Raw genomic sequence first — 18,323 nt, 5'->3', positions numbered from 1 at the left:
AGCTGTTTGATGTTTTTAGATTAAAGTAGCTTCTTGAACAACAATGGGAGGAGATAGACTTCCAAAAGAAAAACAGAAAATAAAGCAAAACTGTTTTTTTTCTCTTGACATCTGACAACCCTTTGGTGTGTCTCTTTGGGCGACAGCAATGTTTGGGGACCTCTGTCCACAAATATTTGAAAGTGATAGGTCCTTAGACAAAAGCTGTAAAGTGCCAGGACATACATGCTCATCAGGACCTTTGCTGAACTCTGGGGTTAACAAGGACTCTGCCCACTCAACAGCATGGCTGTGTTTCATGCCAGAACAGTGGTTGGATTTTCCAGGCATATCTGCTGTGTCTACCCTTTCTGGAGGAATGCTGTTGAAGCTGCTTCTCCCAGCAAAGCTCTTTTCTAAGAAAACAGATAGATAGTTGTAAGCTTGCCTACTTAGATGAGTTTTGTGGTTTTAAAAATATTTATGTTAGACCTCTAGTAAAGGACTTGGAACAAAGTTGTCTTCTCAAGTAAGGTGTACTGTAGCTATGACAGTGTTGCTAAACACCAGCTTATTGCAGCTGTTCTGTGAAGTGTGCATAAAGGCTGGAATTCTTAAACACATTGGTACTGAAATGTTTTTAGCGAGCCCTTTGATCTTGTTGCTCAAAAATGATTACTTTCTTTGTTTTTGTATGATCATTTAAAAATTTATTTTATCTTTTTTCACTGCCAGGATCTATTAAATGGCAGCTTTACAATTTCTGACAAAATCTGTTGAAGTTTCTATTAATTTGTGATCCTAAGTTATCTGTCAGTTACTGGTTATAGATGTTCTTATGCTATCTGTCCTAGAAATTTTTTTTAATGTTGTTCATCAGAAGCTATGGAAGGGGAAAGGATTCGCCTTCTCTGTTTACTTGGCTGTTTAAGCCTTTGTTTTCTTTGGTTACTTTCTCACAAGGCTAAAAATATATTTTGCACTCCCTGCAAGTAATTCGAGCATCCACAGGAGTGTAACAGCATATAAAGCTGGAATATGAGGTAACTACTAAGGTCCTTTTAGGAATTACTTTATAACTCTCTGTTATAAGGGATGTAAATCACTGTATCTACATACTAATACCAACCAGTACCAAAGGCTTTTAATTTGATGTAATCTGTCAGTTTTTCTGTTCCTATTTTTTTTTTTTTTAAGCATCAAAATAAATTTGTGGTTTTCCTTTGGTAAAGTACTTGTTTACATCTGCCTGCGCAAAACACTGGCTCCTAAGTGTTTAGGCTAGTCTAACTGCAGACTTTTTTTTTAAAAAAAAAGAAGAAGGAATGGAGATGTTTATAAAAACATCTCTTTATGGTCTGCAGTGTTGAAATAATTATATAGGAAATAATTCCTGGAACTGTTATGGCAGGAGAAAAAGGAGAAACCTCTCTAATAATGCAACATTCAGATACTTGCACCTGGATTTACTCTAAATTATGTTGGGATGAAGCCAGGCATGGACATAAGACTAAGTACCTATTCTCCATTACTCTCTTTGTCTTCATTTTGATCCCTAACATTTCCTGCCCCTCCAAATAATAATTAATTATTTAATTAAAATGACTGCTCAATAGAGGTGGGAAATGGAATGAATCCTTCATGTCTGGCTGAAGTCAAGTGCAGTTTTTATTGGTCTGCGTTTTCTGGCTGGGACGGCATCCTCTGTGCCAAGATGACTGAGGGAGTGTTTAAGAGAAAATGAAAGGGGAAGGGCTCTCCCCACAGCTCTGCTGGTCTCACAACCTGGCCTACAAAACTGGCCGGAGGCTAGTGCAGGTAGCTCTGGATGTGCAGCAAACAGTCTGCATTGCCAAGAAACATTCTGCTCTTGGGATGATGACATTTGCGTAGCAGAAATTGGCTGTGGGGAAATGCTCTTCAAGAGAGAGCAGAATTTCATTACTACTCTGTAAGACCTAGTGCATTTAAGTTTTTAGGGAGGGGGGAAAAAAAGGTGGGGCAATGGAACAGGGGAGATTGTGACATTGATTTTGCAGGGTATTGGGGTTCCTCATGGCTTGTGGTCAGACCCGCAGGAGGTCTGAGAGGGGACAAGGTGGAAAACACACCCAATGGGATAGAGATGGAAACAATGCTGGAGAGGTGGCCAAGTTAGGAATGGAGGTGATGCTGTGGAGAAGAGTCAGCTTTCCCTGCCCAGCATGCTTCAGCAACTGCACAGCTGGTTCCCTTTCCAAGGTCTGTTTGATGGAGTAGATCTGCAGCATGTTACCTGCTAAAAAACTTGCTGAAAAGCCAGATGAGAATCATTGCTGGGAATTTCTCCGCTGCTGTTCATTCTGACTGACCTGTTTGCATGCATGTGTCAGATACTAATTCTAAGCCCTGAGTCAATCGAATTTCTCAAGCACTCTCTTCTTTATTAGCCAAGCTGTAAACCCCTTAGGGCATTTGAAATCTGCACAGTTAGGTAAGGAAAATAAAAGCCTGGGAAAACAATACTCATAAAAATTAACAGAAGTGCATCTTTGTAGGTGTATAAAAAACTGGTTTTATTGTGTTGGGGGTATTGTAAATAGAAGTGTCCATTCTAAATTAAAATGTTGACAAGCAGTTGTGTTTTCTGAGTCACATCATCTTTTTTCCTGCATGCTATAACCTGCCCAGTGCTTTCACTTTGAAAAGCTCTGTAAGAGAATACCAAGAGTTGTCTGTCACTTTGGTAAACCTGTAAGTGCATTCATCTGACTTTGCATCCTTATCTCTCTTCTGTTATCTCATTTCAGCAGAAATTTAAACAAGCTTTTTCTTGGCTGGCAATTTGAAGAATTAGTGTTATTCCTAGAGATGAGTTTGAGCATTTTTTTTGAGACACACACAAAAGCATCTGCTTGCATTAAGATACACTCTTCCTAAGACCTTTGTAGGAAAAGATGCAGCAAGCCCATTTTCTTATCTGGTGAGATATGCTATAAGCATATTTTTGAAAGCAAAGTCATTCTTGTTACCCTTAAAGTAAAATTTTGCAGTATTTCTCAGATCAGAATGCTTGTCCCAGAAGCACGGTACAAGAGCAAAGATCCATACTGTGGGACAAATTAAAAATTTTATCTGTGATGACAAATTAATCTTTTGACCAAGACTACGGTTGGGGAACAGATGGTGCAGCTTCGAATGTAGGCTTGTTTTTGCTTTTGATAAAGCACAAATAAATTTTCATGCTATAACCCCCTCCCTCAAAGTCTTGCCCCTCTTTGATTTGCAAACTTTCTTCTAGGCGTTGCCTGCTGTCTTCCTTTTTGAAAATAAAGTAGGTTGGGAAGAACAGCAACTTTTGGGCTAGACTTTATTGAAACTAGATGAAAATGTAAGATTTCCAACACTGTAAAACTTTAGACTCGGAGAAGATTTTATATTTTCTTCTCTTTGTAGGAAGGGAAGGAAAAGAAGGTTTGATAAAATAATAAGACACAATTCTTGGTGTTCCTCTTAACAATGCACTTGGCCTGCACAATTGCCTTGTTTTTAGGCCTGTCCTTACGCTTACTTGGAAGACTGCTTGCTTTGAAAAGTAGGGATTATCTGTACCTTCAGAGTAGACCTCAAAAGACAATGCAGGCAGATGTCAGCTGGTGTCATCCTTGTCTCCTCATCACTTTCCAGTGTTGCTTTTTTGCAGTGAGGGGTCACTGTTACCAAAATCATGTTTTTGGATAGAGGAGGGTGAGGCTTAATTTTAGCCTGCTTTAAATGTCAGTGTTTTCAGCATCTGTTTATACGGCTTGTAAAGCCAATACGGACACAAATCCAGGTGTTTCTCTAGATGCCAAGAGCTCTGCATCCTCAGCTGCCCGGTGGAGAGTCAGATGACCTTGGTGACATACATTGTGAGAAGAGGGACTTTGCTCCCTGTGATCATCCATGACTTGTAGGGGCTGTGTAATGGCATCTCTCCCCTACCTGCAGTGCTGAGGGGAATGGGGAGGTGTGTAGAGAGGAAGAGTTCGGACAGGGAGCGTGTGAGAGAGCATAAAGGATAGTGAGCAAAAATCAAGTGGAGGATGTGAGGATGTGCACTTGCTCAGTGGAGGCTGGGTGGAAGTTCTCCCTGGCAAATCCCTGCTGCAGCGGTGGATTGACCAGCTGGGCCTTCATAAAAGAGATTCTTGGAGGCCAGTTGCCTCAGTGTGCTTCTCATCACAGCTGTCACTTTGGTCATTGGTAGTGTTTCGCTGCTTAAATCTGGTGCTAGCTGTTCTTGGAACCTGAGCAGAGGCAGGAAATGAAAGATCATCAGGGATGATAAAGGCACAAAGAACAACAGACACATGAAACCAAACTTTTGATTCCCTGGGCTCTATTTTTTTTTTTTTTTTTTTACAGTGCTGTAAGGCCACTGAGTTTTGAAGGAAAGGCACATGAATGCTGTATTGCCCTTTCTACTTCGAGATCCCTAGAACATGAATACTCATGTTGAAACTGCTGCTTTGCTGGAAGAAACATCTTGGTTACTTTTTAAACTTTGATTTGTATTGAGGAGGGGGTTAAAAATACTGGGAATTTTGAATAATCTACAGCGTTGAAATATAAATGTTGCAGTGCGGTTCTTGTAGTGCTCTATGGGAGAAGGTATTCACTACATCGTCCATATTGAGTCAGGAAACCTGTGTCTCAGGAAGATAAGAAAATCTGTTGGTTTTGTTTTGTTTTGTTTTTCTTTCTCTAGAAAAGAGAAATATATCCTGAATGTTCCCAAGTGTCAGAAGTACCTTCCCTCTCTGAAACTAGGTGTAGGGGTATTATGGCAGAATGAGTGATGTGTCTGCTGCAGGGGTTTTCTGTGTTTAATTTAAGTTGGGCTTCCAGAAGATGTTGGTAAATCTGAGTGATGTTCCTTAAAGCTGCTGTTTGTATTGAGGCTGTTGTTGTATGGTATATAAATCACTTCTAGGACCAGTGGAGAAACAGTGAAAATCAGTGTAAGCAAAGACAAAGTATTGAAAAGTTAATGAGAGAGAAGGTGTTTATGTAGCTTAATTGGGCACTTGTAAGATGATTGTAGGCGGTTGTTAGGGCTCCTTATGTCTTATTTTCCTGCTCATGTGGGATTGCTTATAAAAACAGCACAGAAATTTTAACAGCTCGTATCTCCAAAATGGCCTTGGTAACTCATTTTAAAAAGGGAAATACCTTATGTGTAGTTACTGTAAACTTGGTCTGAATACTGATTCATTTTTGGTGATCTTGCTTGTGAAAGATCTGCAAAGTCAGTAGACTATGACAGAAGCTGCTTTTTTTTCCTCCTTTCCCTTGGTTTTAAACCTTTCTGAAATTGCAGGTTGTTGCTCCGTAATTAATTAATTGCTCAGTTTGTTTCCCTTGGAGAATCAGACAAGAGCCAACATCATTCATATGTAGAGAACTTCTAGGTGTGTTTATTAGAGATGGAAATATAAGTCAATACAGAAAATATAAATAACTATTTATAGTATGTGCCCTCATTTTCCTCCTGCTCTAGGCAAGCAAGCAGCATCTAGAGAAGTGGCTTGTCTTGCCGTCTCCTTCACAGACTGGGCAAGATCAGCGTGAATGATGTATACTGGGGATGTTGGCTCGTCTAGTGACAGAGAGGCCCCAAAATTAATTTGGAGGCATTGCAACTACTAGTTTCCCCCATGATTTTTCCCCATTCTGTTCCCTTCACCCACCTTCTCCAGCAGCTCTGTGGAGTGAGCTGTACCAGGTGTTGGACTCCAGGAGATAACTGAGCTCTTCTCTTCTGCTGAGGGAAAGACTGTAATGCTATATTACTATTGAAAAGCACATTGCAAGATACATTTTAATTAGAGTGTGTTTTAATGCAGTGTAATTAAGGGTAAAAAGCTTACGCTTCATGGAGTAGGGCATTTTATTATTGTGCTTTTCTATTTCAGATTCTTACCATTGCCTTAGAGAGAAGTAAATGAGAATATGGGAGACCATAGCATTCATAGTAACAGTCTGCAGTAATAATTGGTTGTGAAGGCTGCTTATGAGTTTGGCTTGAGGCATTCTTAACAGCATGTCATGCTAGAGGAATACAATACTTCAGTTGTAATATTGCATGGCAATTCAAGAGGGAGGAGACAGAGTTTTTGGTTGTGATAAATAGCTTTCTACAAATAAATGCAAATTAAGGGGAAATCAGATGTTGAAGGATCATTACATTATTTTTGCTGTTGAAATAACAAACCAAAACTACCAAATCTTTTTCAGATGTATATAAGCAAAGAAAAAACAGTTTCAAATATGTGATTGTAGCTAGCTGCATTTTGATTCAGATTTTTTACATTTTGATATGGCAAGTCAAAATTAAATAAATCAGCTAAGTGTCAAAGACAATAATTCCGTGCTCTCAGCCTCCTAATGACATCTTTTTGTAGAATTCCTTTTTCAAGGTCACATTTTCATAAGAAAAATATTTTTATTTCTTGCTGTCTTCTTTTCCACCCACATTACAATTTTCCACAAAACAGAAGTTACGGTTGCTGACGAGGTTTCTATTTGCATATGCAGTGCTGAGGAAGATCAAAGGCTTTCATGTCACCTCATATACTGATGATGATGCAAATTTCTTACACATAACTGATTGCACATAAATTTTAACTTAATTTTGCAGGGGCGGTCACTCAACATCGTAAGAGATTGCTTATTTGGAACAGCTAACGGCTGTCCAGAAAGTGCAATGTAGATAGGTTCAGTTGTTTGCCATTCTCAGAAGTGAAAACTGCAGTCTTGCTATTCCTGTCTCTCCCACTCATGTCTGGCTGCTTAGTTTTCCAGCTCAGTTATGCTGCTACATTAGTCCCTAAAGCTGTGCTGTGAACCAGATTGAAATTTCCACACTGACTTGTAACAGTGGCAACTTCTCTGCTATTAGAGGTTGTTAAGTACCCTTCACAGAGGAAGTACTTCTTTAAACTGGGTGTATATATATATATATGTATTTTCTGTTTTACACCAACTGATAGTTTTTAACAGAATATATTGGATTATTTTAATCATAATTAACACTGTGCCTTAAATTCTCATTTTTCACTTCCAGAATTCGTGTCTTATGAAATGAGTCAAGAGATACAGTGGACTGCGGCTGATGTTGCTCCCAGGTGTTTTGCATTAGGAAGCAAATATAGCTGAGGGAGAAAGGGTGTTTCACCACTAAATGCTGTTTGCAAGCCTTTGGCTTGATTCCCAAACATAGTTGTGATTTCATTAGAGGTGTTTTAGAAGGATGTGCTGCCATGTGTGTTCAAATTGCAGAAAGATGTAGAATAGCTTGCTTTAGCTTTTGTGTGGTTAGATGAATTAGCCAAGAGGTACATGTACTGGAATATAAAAGAGTTAGTGGTATGCTGTCCTCAAAGTCATGATGCAGTTAATTCAGATTAGATTCCTTCTATGCCAGCTCTCACTGATGTTACTGTGAGGGCAGCCTTGTTGGTTTGGTCCTATAGTTCAAGTCTTCCTTTTAGCTGTGGTGGCTGTTGACTTCCTTTATTTTCTAGTGGTGGGGTAGGGATCATTCCAAGCACCTTGAAAGGGGCACAGTGATTTGTCTGTAGGGTGCAAGGTAATGGTTTAATAACTTCACTGAAACTGGAGATTTAAATCTGGAAGCATAAGGAGAAAGTTAACTCAGCCCTTTATGCTTCCCAATTAATCGATTTAGAACTTGTATATCATAGAAAGAGTTATTTGGAACTCAGTTCAACTCCATGGCTCAGTGGCTTTTGTTTTTCTTATACTTCACATACTCTTGAAGGTGATTTTAATGTGTAGACTTCATTTACAGACAATCTAAAAAAGAAAAAAAAAAGCTTCAGTATATAGGGGGTTCTTTCGATGGATCATGAATGGTAATGTCAAAGTCTAAAGAATAATAGAATGAAATATCTTAAAGATCTTATTTCAGTAAATGTAATTTAATATAATAAATATTTTAAACTTATAATTAATATATTGAGATATTTTAATATGCCTTAATTGTTGAATGCATTGTTTCTTCCATAACTAAAGTAGATACTTAAATTCACAACAAAAGAAATTAAGTAAGTAACCTTCAAATACAGGCTGGATGCAGTTCAGTGCTTGGGGCATGTTAGATGCTAGATACCTAGATATTGATTGCAAAGTTACACACTAAATGTCTGTAAAAAATCAGTTTCTTAAATGTATCCCTCTGAAGAAACAACACAGTTGTTAAATTTGAAGCTATTGAGTGTTACCATGAACTGTTCTAAATGGTGTGTTTCAGGGTCTTTTGTGGAAAAACAGATCATGTGATAAATGAGTCAGTACTGCTAGGCTGTGTGTTACTAAAGGTTTTGTGGGTGTAAGTGTCCCCTGTAGATAGGTGAGAACTGATGAGCTGGGCTGTGTCCTGCTCTGCTCCAGGGAAAGTCTCTTGCTCTGCTGGAGAAACAGTCAAGTTAGCGCACATGTCCTATCTCTGGGTGGCCGTTGGCCATTCCCGAGTTCCTAGTGGCTACCTAAACAATACTTTTATGTTTAAGGTATTTTGCTCTTTAGTCTAGGTTTCTGATTGCCTTTGATGTCTGAAGATTACCATATACAGATTTATCAGTGTTGGAAAGTCCCAGAATTATTTATTTTCTATAACTCCTGAAAAGTGCTCCAGGTAGAAAGCTAAGACAAGGTCAGCATCCTTGAAACACAGAAATTCATTTTACATATGAATTCTTTACTTAACCTAATAGCATATTCCTATCCAAACAGTCAAATTTGTGATTTTTTAAAAACAAATAAATCACATACATGTGGTGAGCAGTGCTTGGCATACTTAGTGGGCAGATGCCTCTTGTGTTTGTAGCTTTCCTTTCCTGCCTTGTCAAAGAAGATTAGCTTGCAGACTCTGAAATGTTTTGGCCTTCAGAAAGATGAGCTATAAAGCTCACCAGAGGGAGAATCGGTCCTTGTCATGTCTCCCCACATCATTTTCCACTTCCCCCAACTACCATATTTCAAACCCCAGGCCTTGGTCCAGCCCACGCACAATTTTTGTAACCAACCTGGTCAGGGTTGTGATTTCTCTTTGTACTTATGCCGGTTAGGCTTATTTTATAGTAGTAGTGCCTGCTTTGTGGGAGTCGCTGTAATAAAACTGTTCCTCTCCTCGTGCAGGGGAACTAGCTGTAGAAGCAAAGGACTTTTGTGTCAGAACAGTTGCATCTTCCACAGTGTGGCTGGACTGCTTGAAGTATGTGGGTCTAATCAGAGCAGTTTGTCTTCTTGGTTTTGACATGGCTGTGTTGAAGTGTGCTGATGATTCTCACCAATGTCTCTGAAAGGGCTGGGCTTGGGGGCGCAACCATGTAGGTTCAAAAATCTGCTCTCATCCCTGTCCCAGGACATAGGGGATACTTACGGCATCTGGGTGTGCCTCCTTCAATGTGATACCAGAGGCTGGTCGTGCTGTTAGTTGCAACACCATCTCAGCTGGAGTTGAAACAGCCATTCCTATTTAAAAAATAAAAAATCTTCCATACTTTGGCAAGCTGTATTGTTGTTATTGTCTTTTAAATCCTTGAAGGTCAACAGTTAACTTTTGGTGTATGGTATATAGTTGTGAAGCAAATGTGAGTGACCTCAGTCACATTTTATTTGAGATTATTAAGAGTGCCATTCTGCTTATGATTCAGCAGTAAAGGACTCAACTGAAACCATGCCCACTCTCTAGACTGCTGCAGAACTCAGCCTTCAGGCACCACAATACAGAGATTTTTCAAGTGACTATTTTTTTGTGGGAGAGGAGAAGGCTTGAGGACTTACTCTAAGAGTCACATGAAGCACTTCAGAAACACTGCAGGTTTTTTTTCCTTTCTTTCTTTCCCCTTTCCCTTTTTCTTCAAATTATTTAAACCACACTAGGCAATAAGTTTAACTATGGGAAATACCTTCATACCTTTGACAACATTTGTCTTTTCTATTAGCATGGTTCTGTCTTCTACACAGAAATTGCTAAGCAAGGGATTTTTCTTCAGATGGACACCTCTGCTGTCAGATGATGCAGAAGCAGATCGCTGTGACAGGCTGGGTACTGCCTTTGACCAGATAAATCTTGCATCCTAATTCTAAAGCAAGCTCCCTGTGTTTGTGCTGCAGGTGTGGCTCTGGAGGCACGCTGGAGCTTGGAGGGGCCGGGAAGGGGCACCTTACAGCACGCTGGTGCCATCTGACGGTAAGTTTTCTCAGCAGGTTTTCCCACTTCCCATCAATGTCAACAAGCCTTTCATATTTTGTGGGAGTAGGCTGAGATGATGTTAGTTGCATGTGGTTTATATATACATACCCCAGAAATAGAAGTACTACAATAATTAAAGAAATCCAGAATGATTTATGTGGTTTTCTTTATTCATCCTGTTTTTTAAAAACAGCTTTTAAATTAAATTACAACTTATGATATGACTTTTTCACTTCATTTTCTTTTCCCCTCCTCCAGAAGTAACTATTAATTACAGACATGGTCTTCCTGTGATAACTCTTACACTGCCCACAAGAAGTGAACGCTGTCAGTTCACTGTTAAGCCAGTGGTGACCACTGTAGGGGCATTCCTGCAGGATGTGCAGAGAGAAGATAAAGGAATTGAGAGGGTGGAAGTCTTTGCAACAGGTATCTTACATTTCTGTCATTTCTCAAAACTAATACATTTCTTTTCAAATGGACTGTACTTCTCTCGTGAAGCACAAGTTCAGTCCTCCATCAGGTTTAGCGTTGTTGCTGTTGGGGTAGCTCTTGAATGCTTCTGGGGTTTATCAGTGTTTCATATTTAATATCTGAGTGCTCTTGGAAAGTTTGATTAAAAATTGGACATATTACTGTAACCTTCCTTTTGGATAGACATAGTAGTGTCCTGTCTTTTTCAGGTAGCTTCTCTTTGTAATGCTGTCTTTAATTCTAAAGTGTCTGTCTTCTGGTTTCTGTGATATCTTTTTCTTTCCTTGTCCTTCATGGTCACTCTTAAAGACAATCAGTGATGCTCTTGAATGTTATGTCTGCCAGTTATTCAGTGTTACCTGGAGCTGGAAGAATCTGTTTGCCTTACTACGAACTTCAACTCATATAGAATATTTACTAAGAGCTAAGCAACCACATAATGTGTGCAATGATAAAGGGCAGCTTATTGAGACTTTGGGGAGATTTCATTCATCAGCTGGAGTACAGTACTTTGAGGTCCTTGGGTTGAAAGGAAACAGTTGTACTCATATGTTAGCACTGATGGGGTCTTTTGTCCCTGTAGCATACTGCTTATCCCACTGTCTCAAGTCTTCAGGTAATTTTCTCAGGCTCTGCTCAGTGTTTTCATGAGTTTCGTCTCTTTGGTCTGCCTGTTGATAAAAGCTAACGTCGAGTTACTTAAACTGGTTTTCCATTTTATTTCCAAGACAACTTGGTTTGTATTTTGACGGTGCTTTGCTGTTTTTCCACAGCAATTCAGAAAAGTCTTGCAACCCCTGTCCTGGTCCTAGAGAAGGGCTCAATCTCAAAAGTAGAACTGGGATGTAGCTTGCTTTTTTGAATTTGGTAGAACAGGTACTTGAATTTGGCTACCTAAAAAGATCTATTTCTTCCCTTTCCCTCTCATCCCCTAAAAAAGAAGAAAGGAAGCAGGAAACAAAGGCAGGAGAGCAGGCAGGCTGGCTACATCTCTATAGAAAGATTTATTTTCCATCAGGTAAACAGAAGAAAGGATGGGGTCAAGGAAAGTTGGTCCAAAGTTTCACAGATGGGTGCATTCATAATGTTCCCTTTCTTCCTGGTTGATAATTGCAGAGGGCTGCAGGGACTTGTAAATGAACTGAAAATAGATGGATGCTCCTAGAAGATCAGGAAGCCACAGATCTAGGAGAAGCTGCTTTAGTTGCCTTTGAGAGCACAGTTAGTAAAACAGGAAAATACTCCACACAGCAATATATTTATGCCCTCTAGTGCAGTGGAGATACCATCTATGTGGATCCCAGTGTATGCATGAGGTTTGTGTACACAGGAACTTCGGTGTTTTGGGTTTGTTTTTTGTTTTTTTTTTCAATGTTGTCTGCTAGGCAGCAAAGGCAGAAAATTCTCTTGTATCTTCAGAAACCAATGTAAGAAATGGCAATTGTCAGCAGCTGGCCTTCCCCTTAACATGAAAGTTTTCACTAAAAAGGGATTTCTTACTGGGGTGAGGCAGGGCTAGCCAAGAACATGCACAGGCAAACAGTTAACCTTTGAGTACTGCTATGCTGCAGAGACATCGGTGACAGAAGTGTTTATGATTCTGAATCGCATTCTTTTGTGGTCTGTCAGCAAAAGCTAACTACTCATTCTGCTTCAGTGCAAAACATCGGTCAATTGTGAAGCATAAGATAATTTCTGTAAGAAACCTACAAGTCTGGCATTTTTGGCATGGATGGATAATAGGTTCCAAAGTGGAAAGGAATTTGGGTCATTTTTACCTTGTCACATCTGTTTAAATCCACTCCACCCAACTTTGGGATAGAAACATTATCTGCTTTGATTAAAACAATGACTGTTAAACAGTTCTCTGCTCTGTATTTTTCAAGTGGCAGGCAATTGTAATGTTAGAGAACAGTTTAGATGTTTAATTTATTAGGAAACTGATACTGTAAAGAGAAACTATTGGTCAAGTACTGAGAGTTGAATTTAAACATTTAATATTAAAGAAAAATTATGAAGCCTTAATTTAGTGCAGACACTTCGTCTGTGTCGTTTAGCCATTAAATGAAACCCAACCTTAACTGAAAGTATTATTTCTGTGTATGATGGCTCACTTTTATTTTCTGTGGGTTTGATTTTGGTCCTGCAAAACTTTGTAGAAAAAAATGACCTTTTGTCCACATTTGAGCACTTGTGCTTAGGTATAGGAAGGAAAGTAGCCTTGTGCTGAAAGCCTGTGGGGTATTTTCTAAAATAAAACACCTCCCTTCCAACCCAGACTCTTCTGCTCTTCAGTTAATAAAAGGTTGGACAGGTTAATAAATTGGTGTTGTATCACATACAGAACAAAGAGCCTGTCTGACACTTCTTTTGAAAAGCATTTTTTGCTTAAATGTCATTGCATAAATGTCACCTTCATAATTACATGCAAATGAGTTTTGATGTTCTATTAAGCTGGAGAAAAAAAAAAAAAGAAGAGTGGATGGGCACATAAAAATTTCAGATTTTGGATTGAAAGTGATAGCCCTCCAGGCTTGCTTTGCTACCCACACAGAGTGGGTCGGGGAGCCAGCTGGTGTGTTAGCTCACAAAGTGCAGTAGTCTCAGCCTCAGCAGATGGGGCCTGAGGACAGAGCTCCAGTAGATAAATAATTGTAGGTGTGGAGTTGTCTACGGTGCCTTTCTATCATGAGCACATGGGGACAGATGGAGGAGCTGGGGCAGTAGCACTGTGACAAATATTTAGATACAAAGATCTTTGTGGTTTGTAGCCTAATCATTATTCATCTAAGGAGTAAAGCTACTGTCTTCTGCCACTGCCCACCCCTTGGCAGGGGCAGGGGAAGATGCCCTTTTTATGTATGGGAAGTGAAGACCAAGTCGCACAGGTATTGTGGAACAGCTGCTCTGTGGCTTTTGAACCCCCAGTGCCGCAGCAGTGCTGTGTGTGGCTCTGGGGATTCTTGGGCCATCTGAACCCCGTGGGTGTCTGGTTTTACTGGGTGGCTCTGGAATCTGCTGGACTTGGGCCAGTGGGAGCTCTGGGGATCCACTGTTACACGTTGTTGCTGATGTCTTTGGGGGCTCCTGTTTGGCTTGTCAGCTCCCTGTAGGAGGTTAATGAGTTCCTTTGCCTCCTAGCTGTGGTGAGGTGAGGTGGACAGTGAAATGAGATGTAAAAGCCAGCAGGCAGGAAGTGTAGTAATATACTAAAGAAAATAGGTTCTTTATAAACTTCAGGCCCCTTTAAACAGGGGAAACAAAAAGCAGAAATGGGAAAAAACAGATCTTTTACGTTTCAACAGAGGTTTTAGATTACATCTGCCCTTGTGTATTGAATGTAAAATAGGAAGGAATCCGTTTCTCCTTTGGATGCAGCTATTTTTCCTGTTATCAAGAAATCAGAAATGTTGCCAGAGTACTACTCTTTCAAATCTGCTATGTTGAGAATGCCCTGGGAAGGGCTGCAGTGTGTCCATGCTCCTGGATGAGAGACTTTTCATATACTGAAGTTGTGGTCCATCTACCAGTGGCACATCTCTTCTAAGCCCTGGACAGACACAAATACTGATTTTTGGGTGAAAAGCAAAGAAAAATGGTAGAGAAGGAGTGAAAGGAAGGAACAAATGTAAAAGCAGGATAAAATCTTCAACAACCAGCTTTCCTGATTGCGTGTCACAGTTGCCCCCTTGTTTCTGATTTTAAGTCATTGAAAACTCACATAGATTTGAGTTGGTTTGTTTTTGTTGTTTTTTTCTCAGCCTGTTCTCTGTGTTGCTGATGGGGTAGCATGCATATAAATTTTCACACAGAAAAGTAGGAAAGAGTTCTCCAGACCTTTTTTAGACTAATGCCTCTGTGGCTCCTGGTCTGTCGTGTACTAGACAGTCTATCTACTTCTTAACTCCCAGTCACAACTGATAGCAAAACAGAGTGATTTCAAGAACCATTAATAAAAATCTGAACACCACTACTGACAAGAATTGCTCTTTTTGACTAGAAGAGACTGTTTAAGGAAAGACATAAATCTTTAACTCAAGATGAGGTCTTTGAAGGTCTTTTAATTTCCCAAACCCCTTTGTGCTAGTGAAGATGCAAATGTTTGTGAATGGAGAAACAAAAATGCAGATCTTTATGTTACGATTTGTTGCTTTTTCTTCTGTCCTGCCCTTCCCAATGGGTTTATTCTAGTCGTAATCATAATGCAAGAAAATGCAGGTCTGCTCACAGTAGTGACAAGTCTGAACGAGACTTTCTAGAGAAAGCATTCAGTCACGCACTCTGTGTTGATGTGTTCCTCCTTACTGTTTAGTATCAGTTACCAGATTTATTAAAAGTATAGTTCCCTTCCAACCATTATTAATAAAGAACTCTAGCACTTTTCCAAAGGGATATCAGTTAATGTTTAAGGTTCCCTATGATAAACTATTTAGAACTTAAATCTTTCTTCTACAGATGGTAACAAGGTCTCTGATGCAACCTTGATGGAGGTTTTACTGATGAATAACTTTAAACTTGTTATCAACAACACAGCATACAGTGTGTCACCTCCTGTAAAAGGTAAGAGCAATGCTTAATAACTTGCTGTCTCACTTCATCTAGTGGAAGGCTTGGGAAGTCTCAGAAAACTGGAAGCTGTCTGGTGAAAGGAATTTCTCTTTGGTTTTTTTTTACCATTGGATGGTCCTGCTTTTTGGGGTTGGAGGTGGGGAGAGAATGAAGAAGGGTGGATGCTTGAAATGTTTTAAGACAAACGTTTTCTTTTCAGATAAACTGAGTAGTGAGCATGCTACTGAAATGGAAGATATCAAATCCTTGGTTCACAGGCTGTTCGTGGCTCTACATTTAGAAGATCACCAGATCAGGAAAGAGAGAGAATTGCTACAGAAACTGGACCATCTGAAAGAAGAGTTGCTGCCTCTTGAACAGGTTGGAAAGTGGGGTTACTTTTTTTTTAAAACTCAGAAGCATTTCCTTTCATCAAGAGTAAGTCCTGTGATAGAATAAAACCATCATGAATGTCTAGGGTGTGTCTGTTTTGTTTGTTATGTAAAAGAGGGTAACTTCAAATACAATTCAAATTATTTTCAATTTAGTTGTTTTCCCTCCCACTATGCACATTCCCTGGATAAAAACCACAACACCTGGAGAAAGCTGTCATGAACAAGCCTCAGCATGGCTAGTATTGGAATTGAAAGTCCACTTAGTCACCTGTTGCTGTATGAGTTCTGAATACCCATTACAGAAAAAACAATAGTGAGGTAGAAATCATCTGTGGCTTAGGTTAGGGTTTTCTGTTTCACCAAGGCAGCAAGGCAAATTGTTTGGATTAATGGTTGCCAGAATCCAAGAAGGGAAGGTATGAATGTTGATCTAGGGCAGGCTAAGCAAACCCAGCATGAGAGGAGGACACCAGAAAGCCTGACAAAGTGGACAAACTTTTCCTTGGCTTGAGACCTGCTTTGTGAGGACCAGCCTCAGCATTAACCAGAGCTGCCTTGAATGGTAAACGGAAATCCAGTAGACATAAATTCCTAGTAGTGGGAAGGGAGATTAAAAGCAGCATTTCTTGATGCACAATAACCAGGAGATATTGTTGTCCTTGGATTTCAGTCCTTTTCTTTCACAGCAGGGTAAATTGGTAAGAGGAGCTAGTAAAAGGATCTAGCCCAGCAAGAGAAAGCATAGTTGAGGGTCTGCTCATCAGAGAAGCACTCATGTTTGCTTGAACAGGTTTCTATGTTTCTTTCCCTTAGATGAAAGCCAGAATCATGGACAGTGCAGATGTAAAGACCTCCAGGCTTCTGTGGGTTGGCTTAGCTTTGATGTCAACGCAAGGGGGAGCATTGGCGTGGCTCACGTGGTGGGTCTATTCGTGGGACATCATGGAGCCGGTCACATACTTCATCACTTACGGGAGTGCCATGGCTTTCTATGCCTACTTTGTTCTTACTAAACAGGTAAGTTCTTGTTTTGTAAATGTCTGGAGTATTGTAAAGGAGGAAAACTGACTCTGAAAATCACAATGTTTGGGCTCTGAGGAAAATATAATTCAATAAGTAGTTTTACCATCAGACAGGGACTTGTTTGACCCCTAATGGGGCTGGATAGAATGTTACATTATGCAGAATCAAGTCAGGTACTGTTACACATGAACTGCAGACCAGCTACTGAGCATAACTACTGTCTGTAAGATTTCATAACCTAGGCAATGAAAAGTGATAAAAGAAGTCTGCCCATTTATTTTAAAGTTTTGTAGATCACTTCAAATAGTAAACAACACCTTGCTCATTGCTGTAAAGGGTAGTAGTGCTGTGCCAGTTTGTGAACACTGCCTTACTGAAGCAAATCATTGAACAGTAGCTTGCATTTGCTAGAGTTTATGTATACAGTGCAGGATACCAACACGTTTGGAACTCTGGCAGTTGCATTATGGAAATATACCTTATTTAGTGCCTGAAAAAATTACATTTCTTTGTTCCTCGTAATCTTGACTGCTTTTCCTTGATGTTGAATGAATGGAAGTAAATCTAGGACAGCTGAAATAGAGCAGGAAACAGGCATTGTTTAGAAGAAATAAAAGTTTGCTGAGCAACAAAAAACCAGATCTTAACTGAGCTGCACAATACAGTTGTCCTGAAATCATGTAAGACTTCGAGAAATGTTTCTTTTTCCTGTTTTAGCTCTGTAATTTACAGCTTGATGTTGAACTTCCTGTGATGTAAAACTCTTTTGTTATGGAGGTATGTAGAAGAGTAACCAACACTTCCTTCCACAATACCAGTGGGTCTATAAACCTCACAGAAAGTCAGCTTCCTATAGTGAAAATGGGAGATGTGTCTGTTTTTATGAAGAGCTGTCTCTGAATGCAAGTTTTATTCCTTCTCACTGATTTTTAAGAAGGACTAAGGCATCCTTACTTTTTGTATATGAGTAGATAAAGAGATTACTACTTGGCTTTTTGGAACAGCTGCTGGCACCATTGCTTGAGGCTTTTAAATAAGTCTTTGAGAAATAGTAGCTGAACTTTCTCTGACTCCTTGGAGGTAGTGTCCATTGACTCAGGCAGGTCCAGTCATGAAGATCACACTATGTCTTTATTATAATTGAAAATTCCTTTAGATGCAATAGAAGTTTCCTACCATGTGTCTAAAAGGCCCTTACAAGGGCATAACTTCTTATGTAGCCTCAATAGAACATATGTGTGTGTTGAACTCGATAAATCTTTCTGAAACAGGCTGAATTTCTATTGAAAACTTATTTGTACAGATTGTCTTCTGATCTCTACCCAGTTTTCTTGCTAACCCCAAATATGTGCCCTGCTTTCTTCACCAGGACTACATTTATCCTGATGTTAAAGACAGGCAGTTTCTCCACTACTTCTATCGGAAATCCAAGAGCCAGCATTTTAATGTGGAACGATATAACAAGCTCAAAGAAGACCTAGCAGAGGTATTTAAATACAGTTCCTAAATAATGTGGTAGCATCTGGCTTAAGACTTTTTCAGTAAACTCTCAGCTAACAGAAAGTTGATCTCATGGTTTGCTACTTACATTCAAAACAGTGTATTGCTTATCTGCCAGTTTCAGCTGTTCAAATAACCATACAATGTTTTCCATTGATGTA

General features: G+C 39.6%; 1 protein-coding gene across 2 annotated transcripts in view; it reads left to right on the top strand.

Annotated features, from left to right (window-relative positions):
• The window catches only part of MCUB (mitochondrial calcium uniporter dominant negative subunit beta), a 51,760-nt gene that overhangs the window by 32,433 nt on the left and 1,004 nt on the right, over nt 1-18,323 (top strand). For both annotated transcript variants that reach the window (XM_074905455.1, XM_074905456.1), the window contains exons 2-7: nt 10,144-10,219; nt 10,481-10,651; nt 15,152-15,256; nt 15,465-15,625; nt 16,453-16,656; nt 18,032-18,148. In XM_074905455.1, the coding sequence (XP_074761556.1) occupies nt 10,144-10,219; nt 10,481-10,651; nt 15,152-15,256; nt 15,465-15,625; nt 16,453-16,656; nt 18,032-18,148 (834 nt within the window). The remainder of the gene's footprint in view (nt 1-10,143; nt 10,220-10,480; nt 10,652-15,151; nt 15,257-15,464; nt 15,626-16,452; nt 16,657-18,031; nt 18,149-18,323) is intronic.

This window comes from Athene noctua, chromosome 4 (assembly GCF_965140245.1).
Source record: "Athene noctua chromosome 4, bAthNoc1.hap1.1, whole genome shotgun sequence".
Classification (NCBI taxonomy): domain Eukaryota; kingdom Metazoa; phylum Chordata; class Aves; order Strigiformes; family Strigidae; genus Athene; species Athene noctua.
The sequence above is the reverse complement of the archived record's forward strand: the minus strand, read 5'-3'. Positions and strand labels throughout refer to the sequence as shown.